This window comes from Oncorhynchus nerka, linkage group LG16, assembly GCF_034236695.1.
Source record: "Oncorhynchus nerka isolate Pitt River linkage group LG16, Oner_Uvic_2.0, whole genome shotgun sequence".
Classification (NCBI taxonomy): domain Eukaryota; kingdom Metazoa; phylum Chordata; class Actinopteri; order Salmoniformes; family Salmonidae; genus Oncorhynchus; species Oncorhynchus nerka.
In genome coordinates, this window is record NC_088411.1 from 13,130,764 (window position 1) to 13,144,967 (window position 14,204).

At 42.9% G+C, this 14,204-nt stretch overlaps 1 protein-coding gene across 5 annotated transcripts in view; it reads left to right on the forward strand.

The window, feature by feature from the left end:
* prkg1b (protein kinase cGMP-dependent 1b) overlaps positions 1 to 14,204 on the forward strand; it is a 161,560-nt gene that overhangs the window by 70,258 nt on the left and 77,098 nt on the right. For 4 of the 5 annotated variants that reach the window (XM_029684708.2, XM_029684709.2, XM_029684706.2 and 1 more), the window contains exon 3: positions 871 to 984. The exons of the other annotated variant lie outside the window; for it this stretch is intronic. In XM_029684708.2, coding sequence (XP_029540568.1) covers positions 871 to 984 — 114 coding nt within the window. The remainder of the gene's footprint in view (positions 1 to 870; positions 985 to 14,204) is intronic. 5 annotated transcript variants of the gene reach the window in all.

The following is a 14,204-nucleotide window of genomic DNA, read 5'->3' on the forward strand; positions in this document are numbered from 1 at the left end:
CCCAAAGTATTGGTAAGAAAATGTACCATTATATTCTTTATCCGCACATGTACCCTATAAGGTACTGAACAGTACTATGTGAGATAATTATGTGTACCTTTGAAGGTACATTTAGTGTAATTTAATATTTTTGTACCCCAGGGAACCATACCGTACCCTTATTTCTAAAAGTGTATCAGTATTGACATATGCTCCAATGACGCACTTATAAAATGTTCTCACTACGTGGAGTTTTGGTAAATGCATGTTGCACCTCCGGCCGTTAGGAGAAACAATGTATTGTTCAAACACTCATGACCAATGAGTGGCCAATGACCAATGAGGGATTGGAATGACCCATCTGTTCTGATTAGAGAATGGCAGTCCACTTCATCTGGCGCCAGTCTGTAAACTGTGAGTTGTTGCTGCTTGGTGAAATGCCCACTTGCCAGAATCAGATACATCAATGCAGAGATGGGGATTTTGGAGCCTGCAGGTCTCTGCTGGACATTCAGCGACATTCATTCCCTCACGTTCCAGCAATACTTTCAATCTCCCCCATCTGTCACTTCGTAATGATTTAAAACTAATGTCTGTTTTGCTATTCCCTTTCCCCTATATTTTTCTCCTAGCCAGTGTCCCATTTCCCCCCTGAGCCCATTATTGTGGAGTCTGCATACCATTCTGCTGTGATCCCTCTCTCATGTCCCATTTAAGTAATGAATTTAGAATGTTATTGTAGTGCATTAGCTTTGACTTCTCCCCAATCTGGGCAACAGCAGCACGGAGCAGCACAGTGACATTTCCAGCTTGTCATGCTCACTTTCACGGACCGTGCATCAGCGGGGGAAATGAGAAAGTGTGCTCTGCTCTGTCGTTTTGTCCTTGCAGATGGGAAGGTGGAGGTGACAAAGGAGAGCATGAAGCTGTGCACCATGGGTCCTGGGAAGGTGTTTGGGGAGCTGGCCATCCTCTACAACTGCACCAGGACGGCCACCGTCAAGAGTAAGTGTGACCAGTATAATGGAGACAGTGGGTCGCCCAAGCACTCCACACCATAGTTGAGTTCAGTTATAAGCTTGACCATAACTGTCCACAGGCTTATCTGCCATATACTCCCTGGACCTGATATACTAAACATTTGCACATGTTATTTTCAGAAGTAAGAAATAAATCCCTATCCAAGCTTAGTAAATCAAACCTCACGGGCCTTTCAGCAGCAGTGAGATGAGCCGAGGCGATTAACATGTAAAGTTGTTTGTTTTGAATCAATTATGAATATCCACCCGGCATGGAATCGGACAAATGATTCCCCCTCTTATGAATTAATGCCAGGTAAACACACTGGTCGATTTGACTAATTCCACCTCCGAGATACTGATAACAGCCTCTGAGTAGTTTGTTGTGCTTTGAAGGTTACATTTCTGCTTTTGTCAAACACAGAGAGAGAATTTAAGCACACACGCAGATTAACATGTCTATCTTGAGGAGATTCACGTTCTATTTTTACATTTTATTAATCATTGATTAATCATTTAAAAGGGAGGGTGTACCTGGCATTGCTGTTCGGCATATTTATTTTTATAGAGCACCTTTTAGGCAAATCAATTTCTTTTGTCATAACTAAAGTCAGATTAGTATGGAAACATGACTGAAATCAAATGTAGCCATTATCTTGTCATGTCCATAGTTCCTTGTAGTGGCAGCTGTATATTTCTGTTGCTCTGAAGCCAATGTAAATGGTAAGAGTAGCAGCTGTTGATGAAAACAAATCTGATTAGGCTATTTCATGCATAGCATCCATTTCAATTGTTTTTATATATCAAATCTAGTTTTTCGGGGAAGGTTTATAGAGCGTAGTGAATGCACCCACTCAAGCACTCCCACGCGTTCATTTAGGTTTGTGTAACCACACAACCCACCTGCACACGCGCGCACACACACACAGATCATCACAAAGACTTCGACATGTTTTTCTAGACGTTGTTCCTACTTTCAAAAAGAGAAGATGATTTCATTGTGTAAATAGACCAATGAGTCTAGCTGAAACAACATGTCAAAATCTGCTCAAATCCTCACTGTTTTAGCTTGAATTGATTCTAGCTACATTGATTCTTTCAAAGGACAGACATTATGCATTGTGTTTCTTTAGCCACAAAAAATCACTTTGTTTCTTTTCCTCTGAAACACATCAAAAGCTTCCCTCACATGCAGCTTTGATGAGTCTGCCACCAAAAGTGTGCCTGGTTACAGCTACAGGTGTAATGAGCATTCGCTCTGAACTAGTGGTTGTCTCTGCAGAGAGTCAGACAAAACACCATTAATGTGTTTTTCTAAAATAAATGAAGAGATTAATTAAACAATCAATTACTGTAAAATGAAGCAGCGTTATCAATTAATTTGTTTACTGCATTTTTTAAAATTATTGAGGTGTGATGGTACTTGCTTAGACTTAGATTCTCTCTTTCATTCACTGACTGTGGTAGTAGAAGCAGCACTTCATTAGGATTGCAACAATGTAATGGGGGTCATAAGAGTTCTGATGTCTAGGATCCTTCTGGGACAAATCTAGCTGCAGTTTGTGGGACGATCTCAGTCCTTCACGATAACAGTTGTCACCGATGTCTTTGGAAATATGACAGGTCCTATACAGCGTCAAAGAAAACAAAAAGTGAATTAGTTTGTGACTGAAAAGGGCTGCTATTGGAGAAAGAGCTTTCTGTACTTTCAAAGCTGGACTGGCCAGAGCCTGAAACACTTTTCCTTGAATGTACAGAAAGAAGAACCCCTAAGGAGTCAATGACAGACCTCTCTATATCACTCTCCTCCAATGTATCAGCCATCTGTTAGTATACTTATATTTTCACGGGATTATTTTCATGCAGTGAAACAGTAATGTGTTTCAAAGTAATGGCACACCCACGTCTATAGGTATTGGCAGCCAGTTGACATGGCAGCCGTTCAACATTTTTCACCAGCAACATGTCTGTCCACTCTCTTCTGCTGTGCTGTTGGAGTGTTAGCATAAGGTGATGATTCCCCCCCCCCTCTCTCTCTCTTTCTGTTATATATTTTCAGGGATAAGTCCCCCCCCCCTCACATTCTGAAATGGCATTTCTGTCCCCCACAGTTTTATTATTGGAATGTGATACAAAACGACGCAACAGTGTGCTTTAGGACCATGTGGACGCTTCCGAGCGGTCGGGTAGGCTGTTTGGAGTGTTTATCCGACTGGATTTTTACATTTTTTTATAATAAATGTCCTCCCCACTTAAAACCAAATTTGCACCCCTGTATATTTTCACACATAAAGTCATTACCAGTATTAAGAGGGGCTGTCTGTTTTTTGGAGGGTGCTGTATTGTCCCTCTCTCGTTTTCATTCAGGTGATATGTTGGCTGAATAGCTTGTTGCCATAGAGACATCTCTATCCTGACTATTTATCCTGAGTCCCAGGAGAAAATGCATTTCACCCCCTTGTATGCCGCTAATAACCACAAAGAGCAGGCACAGCCAATCCTATTGCTTCATTAAAACTACCCCAGGACTCCTGCCTGTAACTCAAGGTAAACGGTTGCTGCAGGGAAATATAATAAACCGCTCATCTGATGCTTCATATTTTTCCTGAAGTTGAAGGTTGATAGAGACGTCACTATCTGCGTTTATGTTGCCATGGTTTAGATGTACTTCCGTGGATTGTTTAGCTTTGTAGCATGCTGTGGACATAGTGGACTTAGTATTGGCTTTCTGTGAGCTTGTGAGACTGGCAGTTATGTACTATAAGCTTAATGGCTCGGGCTGTTGCGGTGACCATGTTACCGCTACACCAGCAGTCATGAGTCATGACCTGAGTAAAATTCTACGTGACCATTGAGTTACTGTGATCTGCACTCTGGGCATGCGTTAGTTGTACCAACTCACTGACAATCATCAGGTTGCTAATGGTTTGGTACTCAGGGCTCTATTGTCCCTCTAACCACTCTGACATCAATGTGAATCGCAAATCGCATCAAACACTTATCATCAAAACAGTATGTATTTTTTTTAACTCACCTCACCTGTTGCACAGCGAAATTACCGGAGTAGCCTACCTGACGTGAGTGAAAAATGTACTGGCGGGAAAGTGTTCTCCATTCGCTATTCCAGTGCATACAGATGACACAAATGTTTTTCTCAAATGTTTTTCTCAAATCATCAATAGCCTATAGTCGCATAATGCTGCCCATATACGTTTTGATTCTAAGGTTTGTATCATTCACAACTAAGTTGACAAATGACCCTAAATCTAGTGTATAGGTCCTGTTTCAAATGACACATTTTACACTCAACATCGTACGCATATAAAGTGGCTCTCTCGTTCGGGAATGGGGAAAAATACATTTTCCATTTTAATTCAGCTAAGCTCAATTATATTCTTCTTACTATAATATATACTGAACAAAAATATAAACACAACATGCAACATTTTCTACGATTTTACTGAGTTACATTTCATATAAGGAAATCAGTCAATTGAAATGAATTCATTAGGCACTAATGTATGGATTTCACATGACTGGGCAGGGTCCCAGCCATAGGAGGGCCTGGGAGGGCATAGCTGCCAGGCCCAGCCAATCAGACTTAGTTTTTCCCCACAAAAGGGCTTTATTACAGAGAGAAATACACCTCAGCACCCCTCCCCCTCAGCCAGCTGATCCCACAGGTGAAGAAGCCAGATGTGGAGGTCCTGGGCTGTGGTCTACGGTTGTGAGACTGGTTGAACACACTGCCAAATTCTCTAAAACAACATTGGAGGCAGCTAATGGTGGAGAAATTAACATTAAATTCTCTGGCAACAGCTCTGGTGGACATTCCTGCAGTCAGCATGCCAATTGCACACTCCCTCAAAACTTGGGACACTGACCCGTAGCGCTCACGTATGTAGCCATGAAGTGCTTTGAAAGGCTGGTCATGCATGGCTCACATCAACACCATCATCCCAGAAACCCTACACCCACACCAATTATCATACCGCCCCCAACAGATTCGATCTCTATTGCACTCCACACTGCTCTTTCCAATCTTGATAGAAGGAACACCTAAATGCTGTCCATTTACTACAGCTCAGCGTTCAACACCATAGGCCCTCAAAGTTCATCACTAAGCTAAGGACCCTGGGACTAAACACCTCCCTCTGCAACTGGATCTGCCACATCTGCCACGGTGATCCTCAACACGGGGGCCCCTCAGGGATGCCTGCTTAGTCCCCTCCTGTACTCCTTGTTCACCCATGACTGCGTGGCCAAGCACTACTCCAACACCATCATTAAGTTTGCCGACGACACAACTGTGGTAGGCCTGATCACCAACAACGAGACAGCCTATAGGTTGGAGGTCAGAAAAACAACCTCTTCCTCAACGTGATCAAAATTGCGCCATACAGGATAGCCACCGTTTTGCAAGCTCCGACGCAATTAGCTATTTTGTGATTATTTTCTCTTTTATTTTGAGTCTATTTTCACGTAATGTATCCGCTATTATTTCTTACAACCGACAATATCTCTTGAACATCAGATCGGCAGTTACTTACCCCATTTCCTGCTTTTACTTCGACTCATCTGTCCTAGGCTTTCTCTGTAATTCCAACCCAATTTTCAGGCTACCCAAGAGGAAACGCTAACAAGAGAGGGAGGATCCTGGTGAGATTTAAGGCGAAGGATAAACTGGCCACCTCTTCCCTCAATTCTACTGGTGAATGTACAGTCACGCATTCAATACCAACGGGGACACTTGGAATTGCAATATTCTTTACTTTTCAGAAACATGGCTCTCAGACATGATACCCCCAACGGCTATCCAACTCGATGTATTCTCCATTCACCAAACATAGAGGACAGTGTAGTTGGGGAATTCGAAGGGGGGAGGGGTTTGCCTCTTCATCAACTCCAACTGGTGTGCTAATTCCAGCGTGGTGGAAGTGTCGACCCACTGTTCACCAGTCTTGGAATACCTTATGGCCAAATGCTGAACCTTCTACCTCCCGAGGGAGTTTCCAGCTGTTATCGTGACTGCTGTATACACCTCAGGACAATAAAAATAACAAGCTGGTGCATAACAAACTGTACAATCAACAAGCGGGAAACCCTACACCCAGAGGCTGCCTTTCTGGTTGCCGGCAATTTTAATTTGCTGTCACTAAGACACGTGATGCCCAACTTCCATCAACAAGTTTACAATGCCACTAAGGGCGTTAAAGTCCTAGACCACTGCTATTCTACCCAAAGCAAGCATACAAGACCCTCCCTCATCCGCTATTTGGGCAAATCTGGTCACAACTCCGTACTCTCTCTTCCTGTTTACAAGCAGAAACTAAAACAGGAAGTAACCGTAATTCAGAAATGTTCAACAGAATCAGAGGGAATGCTTCAAGACTGCTTTTTTCCCCCTTTATTTAACTAGGCAAGTCAGTTAAGAACAAATTCTTATTTTCAATGATGGCCTAGGAACAGAGGGTTAACTGCCTGTTCAGGGGCAGAATGACAGATTCGGGGGTTTGAACTTGCAACCTTCCGGTTACTAGTCCAACACTCTAACCAGTAAGCTACCCTGCCGCCCCATCTTTGCTAGCTCTGATTGGAATATGTTTCGAGACTCCGTCTATAACATCAACAAGCTAACCACCTTTGTCACCGGCTTCATTAGAAAATGGATCGGCGACGTTGTACCCACAGTGAAAGTTCACTGCTTCCCCAATCAAAAGCCCTGGATTAACACTGAGGTTCGTGCTAAACTAAAGAACAGGGCTACCGCACACAGAGCTATCATAGACTACCCTACGGCCGAAGACATGAATAAGTACAAGAAGGCCCGCTATGACCTCTGCAGAGTCACCAAATGAGCAAAAGGACAATATAGGAATAAGGTGGAATCATATTACACAGGCTCCACCACCCGCCGCATGTGGCAGGGGCTTCAGTCTAATTACGGATTTTAAAGGAAGACACAACCGTGATCTGCCCAACGATGCCTCTCTGCCAGACGAACTCAATGCATTTTATGCATGCTTTGACGATGACAACAACATCAAGCCGGGTGTGAGGGCCATCACTGACCCATAGGACTGTGTGATCTCGATCCCCGAGGTCGACGTGAGAAGGGTCTTTAATCAGGTCAACACCTGCAAGGCCGCGGGCTCCAACGGTATTCCAGGGCGCGTTCTCAGAGCATGCTCAGAGAACAGCTGGAAGGCATATTCACAGTCATTTTCAACCTCTCCTTGTCCCAGTCTGTAATCCCCACAATCATCCCTGTTCCTAAGAACTATAAGGCTTCATGCCACAATGTTTTCTGCCCTGTAGCACTCTCTTCTGTAATCATGAAGTGCTTTGAGAGGCTGGTTATGGCACACATTAACTCCACCATCCAGCCACCCTAGACCCACTCCAATTTGCATACCGCCCCAACAGATTCATAGATGACGCAATCTCAATTGCTCTCCATACCCTCACCCTCCTAGATAAGAGGAATACCTATATGAGAATGTTGTTCAACACCATTATCCCTTCCAAGCTTGCCACCAAGCTTAGTACTCTGGGTCTAAACACCTCCCTCTGCAACTGGATTCTGGACTTACTGACCCCAGGTGGTGAGGGTAGGCAATACCACCTCCACCACGCTGACCCCTAACACAGGGGCCCCACAGGGGGGGGTGCTTAGTCCCCTCTTGTACTCCCTGTTCACCCAAGACTGTGTGGCCACACACAACTCCAACACCATTATCAAGTTCATTGACGACACGACGGGGGTAGGCCTGATCACCGGCAATGATGAGTCAGCCTACTGGGAAGAGGTCAGTGACCTGGCCGTGTGATGCCGGAGCAACAATCTCTCCTTCAAGGTCAGCAAGTCCAAGGAGCTGATCGTGGACTACAGGAAACGAGGGGTGAGCACGAGGTACCAAAGTACCAAGTTTAGGTCCAAAAAGTTCCTTAACTGCTTCAAGCCATAAGTGCTGAATAGTTCATCAAATGGCCACCCTGACTATTTGCATTGACCCTTTTTTTTACGCTGCTGCTACTCTCTATTTATTATCTATGCATAGTCACTTTACCCCTACATACATGTACATATTATCTTTTTTTCTAATGGACTGGATCTTTATGTTTACCACTTGTATCCTGTTTCAGTAATAATGAAATCAGACCTTCTTGTTGAGTGTCTGATAATCTACCATTTACATAGGAGTGGTTAAAACATGCTAATAATGGTCCTCTGAGTGTATCAAAAGACTGGTATACCTCAACTGGTATGCCATCCAGCCCTGGACTTTTCCCGGACTCGAGGACTTTAATTGAATCAAGAAGTTCCTCTGTAATTTCGCCTTCACATGAGTCTTTCTGTACAGCTGTTAATTTTATTTTATTAATAGAAAAAAAATCCATACAATTAGCTTCGGTTAGAGAAGATGGAGGAGACAAACGAAAACATATGCTTTAAAGTACTTTGCTTCCTCTTTAAAAATATTATTTTTATGAATCATGGTTGACTCATGGGTCATTTGTAACAAGATTCAGTAAATTCCTTTTCGTAGCATTTAAAAAAGAATTTGGTGCATTTTTCCCGATATTCCATCCAGTTTGGTACATTTTTTTATAATATATTACACTTGATCTTTCTTGAATAAGTTCCTCCATTTCTTTTTGTTTTTCCTCTAACTTATTCTGAGCCTCTATGGTACAGTTTTTATTGCTATTTCCTTTGTTAATATGGACTCTTGACCTAAATTGCTTTTGTTTAAGAGCTGAGTGCCGAATTGCATGGCCTCTAAAGCCACATTTGGTGGTTTCTCAAGCTGCAGACGCCGCAATACGGATGAGCGCCTTCTCCAGTGTGAAGACCGATGGATCGTCTAATTAAAAACTCTACACCGCCAAGGGCTTAATGAGGAATTGGACCGTGTATGTTCCTTGTTGTGTTGTCCACACCTACCAGCAGTCCACCCCCCCCCCTTTCCAATTATATGTGACATTTGAATTGTCCATTTTTTATACTCTTCTATGTATTCCTTGTTAATATGCATTGACTCCCTATTCGACAGTCTCTAATCAACTATCTGCTTGCGCCTGTTACGCACAGCAGGTGTGTCTTAAGTACATGTCTTCTTAATTTGTTTGTACAGCACTGATGAAGGCATAAGGCCCGAAACTCATTTTTATATAGCACCTTGCACTTTCACTCTTTGTATTCTTTCGAGCATGGATTCAATTCATGATATTATTTTTGCATCCCTCCTTGGGTTATTCCTTTTCATGGTTTTGAGTGCGAGTACTTTTTGAACTCTACAATAAACTACAACAAACCATAATCCTTTTTATTTTTTTTATTTTTTTTTGTGTCGGATAGATACAGATCTCTGGACAGCCTGCTAGGTTCGGTTAGATCCACGTTTCCCAAACTCGGTCCTCGGGACCCAAGGGGGTGAACGTTTTTTTTTTTTTGTCCTAACACTCTACAGCTGATTCAAATGAGCAAAGCTTGATGATTAGCTGATCATTTTAATCAGCTGTATAGTGCTAGGGCAAAAAACTAAACGTGCACCCTTTGGGAACCACGAGGACCGAGTTTGGGAAACCCTGGGTTAGATACATACACACACAGACTGCATAGACCACATGAGAGAGGAATGTACACAGCACGTCAAGAGGGACAGAGACAGTTCGTGAAAGTATGCCTTATGTACTTTGAGGAACTAGTAAAATGATGATTCTATCAGACAGCTCTGCAGCATATAGATAACCTTCGATGGTCTGGCTGGCTGACTGCTATTGGCTGAGCAGAGATGATATGAGCACTTTAAAGGAATTAAAGTCATCAAATAAAACTAAGTAATAAAACACAGCTGAAATGTTGTATTTCATAATAATCTCTTTTTTTTATTGATGTCTAGCGAATGTGGACCTGACAGAGACATTGTAATATTTGCAATGTTTTGCCAATTGAATGTTCACTCTTTTGGACTTTTGCAATTTCTATTAAAAAGCTCTCTTATCATTGTAATGCCATTATTTCATAATGCATTTCATATACTTTTTAAAATGATCGAAATCAAAAACCTGTGATCATTTTTTCAATAATTGGACCAAAACCGAACCAACCTAACCGCTCAGCACTACCTGCTCGAAAACCTGTTTGGATTTACATATAATTGCCATCAATATGTTGGAGGCTTTAAGTGAGACGTTTAACACCTTTATATTTAAGCGTGTTCACCTTCCAAACTCATGTTTGTTATATAAATACAACAAATAATAAAAGCCTCAAAGAATCGGATTGAATCTAATTAACACAATGAATGGCCACAGCTAACAGGGGCCAGGCGAGTCGGGTAGTGCGGGCGAGTCTGCATGCCACTCTCTACTAAAGCACCATTGAGTCACTCCACTCCACACTGTAGAGACTTTCCTAACAGCTGGAGTCCATCAGTACAATAAGATAGACATTTTAGGGTAGTGTATTAAGTTGTTCTGCTTATAAAGAAGAAGAAAGAAGGAAAATATAAATACATGTGTTTTCATGCCTGAGATCTCTTCAAAACAAATGTAGCCCTCACCATGCTGTAGCCTCAAGTCAAAAGACTGACTGCTGTGCTGAATATAAATATACCTCTCTCTCCTCCCCCTCTCTCTGGCCTCATCAAACATGCCAAATATATGTACTTTCTAAAGAGGTCTCCTCTTTCTCTCTCTCTCTCTCTCTCTCTCTCTCTCTCTCTCCCCCTCTCTCTGGCCTCATCAAACATGCCGAATATATGTCCTTTCTAAAGCGGTCTCTCTCTCTCCTCCCCCCTCTCTCTCTGGCCTCATCGAACATGCCGAATATATGTACTTTCTAAAGAGGTCTCTCTCTCTCTCTCTCTCTCTCTCCCCCTCTCTCTCTCTGGCCTCATCGAACATGCCGAATATATGTACTTTCTAAAGAGGTCTCTCTCTCTCTCTCTCTCTCTCTCTCTCTCTCTCTCTCCTCCCCCTCTCTCTGGCCTCATCAAACATGCCAAATATATGTACTTTCTAAAGAGGTCTCCTCTCTCTCTCTCTCTCTCTCTCTCCTCTCCCTCTCTCTCTCTCTCTGTCTGTTTTTCTATCACTCGCGGTCTCCCACTCTCTCTGGCTGTCTCTCCCCCTCTCTCTCTCTCTCTCTCTCTCTCTCTCTCTCTGTCTCTCACTTTCTCTACCCTCTCTCTCTCTCTCCCCCTTCCCTCCTGCCAGACTAAACTCACACAAACCAGAGCCCCACATGTCACCTCAACCTGCCAGGCCAGGCCCCTGTGAAATGATAGTGTTATATGGAGCATACAAAGAGGACCCCTATACCCTCCCCTGACAGACAGATAGCACTTTACCATGGTTTCCCCTTCTAAAGGAAAACATTGACCTGACACATTTTTGGCTAATTGGTATAGATGGAGCTACCAGCTACCCTCTCATTCAGGAGGAATGTCTTGTCTCCAAGGTTACAGGTAGTGTTGGGGAAGGTACTCTGAAAATATAATTTACCAAGCTACCAATTACGTCACACTGGAGGAAGTTAAACTACAGTAACAACTACCCTTAAGAATAATATTGTTCACTTAACTAAATTTACTTTGAAAAGTAGTTCACAACATTGAAACTACTTTGTTAAAATTATCATATTTAAATCTGAAATGTCATAGACTACAAATTGCAAGAACAGATCACTCTGGAGTCAGATGTTAGCAATGTGTAATTTGGCCTATTTTAATGTTATTAACTAACACTGTTTATCCGCCACTGCCTTGTCTTAGGTTGACTGCAGCATTCCGTAATGTAAACAGACACTCACCTATACTGCTGAGTCTACAGTTCTTTGCATAAATCTTTCTGTGCGTTTTCCACCATAGTGACACCTAGTAAGAGTGCTTATCTAGGATCAGGTCCCTGTTGTCCATGTAATGTTACTCATTATGATCTAAAACGCCAAACTGATCAGCACGCCTGCTCTAAGAGGCTTTATGAATACGGGCCTAGGAAGAGAAGGTACCGGAAGGTCTTTTTCCGATGGATGTTGTGAAAATGATCTGTTTGCTCTGGTGACAACACTTCAAAAGGGGAGTGTCAGGTGGTGTCAATATTTGAGGCTCACAACCCTATAGGAATTCAAGGGTAAATACTGTACATGGTGGGTCCGGAGCTACAGGACAACATCTGTAAGACCGAGTCATAACATCTGTTTTTGGTGGACTATTTTATTTACACAAATTACATATTGGCCATAAGCTGCCAGGACCCAGTTAAATGAGATGATTGTGTTAGTTACACAAAGTACGAAACGGAAGCCTTATAACAAACAAAAAAACGGCAATGGTATCTAAAGTTGGAACGTTTTCCACACACAAAAAAATCACTTAAAAAAGCCCTCTGTGCCCAAAAGTGACATTTCTCAATTGAAGAGCTTTAAAAGCTTTTTCGTCTCTTGCTGAGTAATATCTGCAGGACATGGCTGTAATAACCTGCCTGGTCTGCATGAACGCACCGGGAGCTTTCCAAAACAGATTGCTCTTCATACCGTTTCCTCCTCACCCATACTCCAATACTTTAATTAACAGACCGTTGCCCGTTCCCTGCCGCAGCACATAACTGGATTGTCACGTCACACATCACACCCACAATCCCCCCAAAAACAATATAGTGAGTGATGACATCCTCTGTATGTATAGCAGCCGTCCAGAATTGAAGAGCATTTGATAAAGAAAACCAACCTAAACGAATGATCTGCGAGTGGAATGTCACCCACTGGAGTTACTCACTGGGAGTGTGATGTAAAATGGGGCAAGTGAAGTGTCAGTAGGATTTCACGTGAGGCTGGTAATACCCTTTTGTAAAAACCCACAGAAGTGGACTGAGAATTGACTCACTAGTCTCTGCCTCACTGCTGTTCCTCTCCTGGACCACCTGCATCTTTAAATGGGCTGTGGTGACATCTGAAGAGCTGTTTAAAAGGCTCTTAAGAGACATGGGATTGCTGGCCAACCGGGAAGCTCTATTGGTCTGTCTGGGGTCACCAAGACTCTGACAGGAAATATAAGAGATATTCCTTATTCTTCGAACAGGAAATGTTCCCAGCATTCCTCAGACACAACCAAACAATGGAAGCTGACTATACTACAGTATATAGTTCTGTTGCTCTTAAAAGAAATATACTGATTTTCTGTGGCATGTTTTTATTACTGCCTGGGGCAATTTAATTATGTACTAAAGAAGTCAAACAAATCAAACAGCCAGTAGCTGCAGGCAGGGAGGATTGTAATTCTTTGGAGTTAATGTGTTTTTATTCTGCTTCCAGATGTCGGCTTTCCAGTGACTGATTGGTGCCTCATTCATTATACTGTAGCCTATGTATACTGAAAAAAATCTAAATGCACCATGTAAATTGTTGGTCCCCTGTTTAATGAGCTGAAATAAAAGATCCTAGAAATGTTCCATACGCACAAATAGTTTATTTATCCAAAAATGTGTGCACAAATTTGTTTATATCCCTGTTAGTGAGCATTTCTCCTTTACAAAGATAATCCAGCCACCTGACAGGTGTGGCATATCAAGAAGCTGATTAAACAGCATGATCATTACACATGTGCACCTTGCGCTGGGGACAATAAAAGGCCACTAAAATGTGGAATTTGTCACACAACACCTCAAGGTTTGAGGGAGCGTGCAATTGGCATGCTGACTGCAGGAATATCCACCAGAGCTGTTGCCAGATAAATTAATTTCTCTACCATAAGCCGCCTCCAACGTCATTTTATTGAATTTGTCAGAATGTCCAACCTGCCTCACAACCGCAGACCACGTGTAACCACGCCAGCCCAAGACCTCCACATCTGACATCTTCACCTGCGGGATGGTCTGAGACCAGCCACCCAGACAGCTGATGAAACTGTGGGGTAGCACAATCAAATAATATCTGCACAAACTGTCAGAAACCGTCTCAGGGAAGCTCATTGTCCTCACCAGGGTCTTGACTTGACTGCAGTACGGCGTCATAACCGACTTCAGTGGGCAGATGGTCACCTTCAATGGCCACTGACATGCTGGACAAGTGTGTTCTTCACGGATGAATCCCGGTTTCAACTGTACCGGGCAGATGGCGTCATGTCGACGAGCAGTCTGCCCCATGGTGGCGGTGGGTTTATGGTATGGGTAGGCATAAGCCACGGACAACGAACACAATTG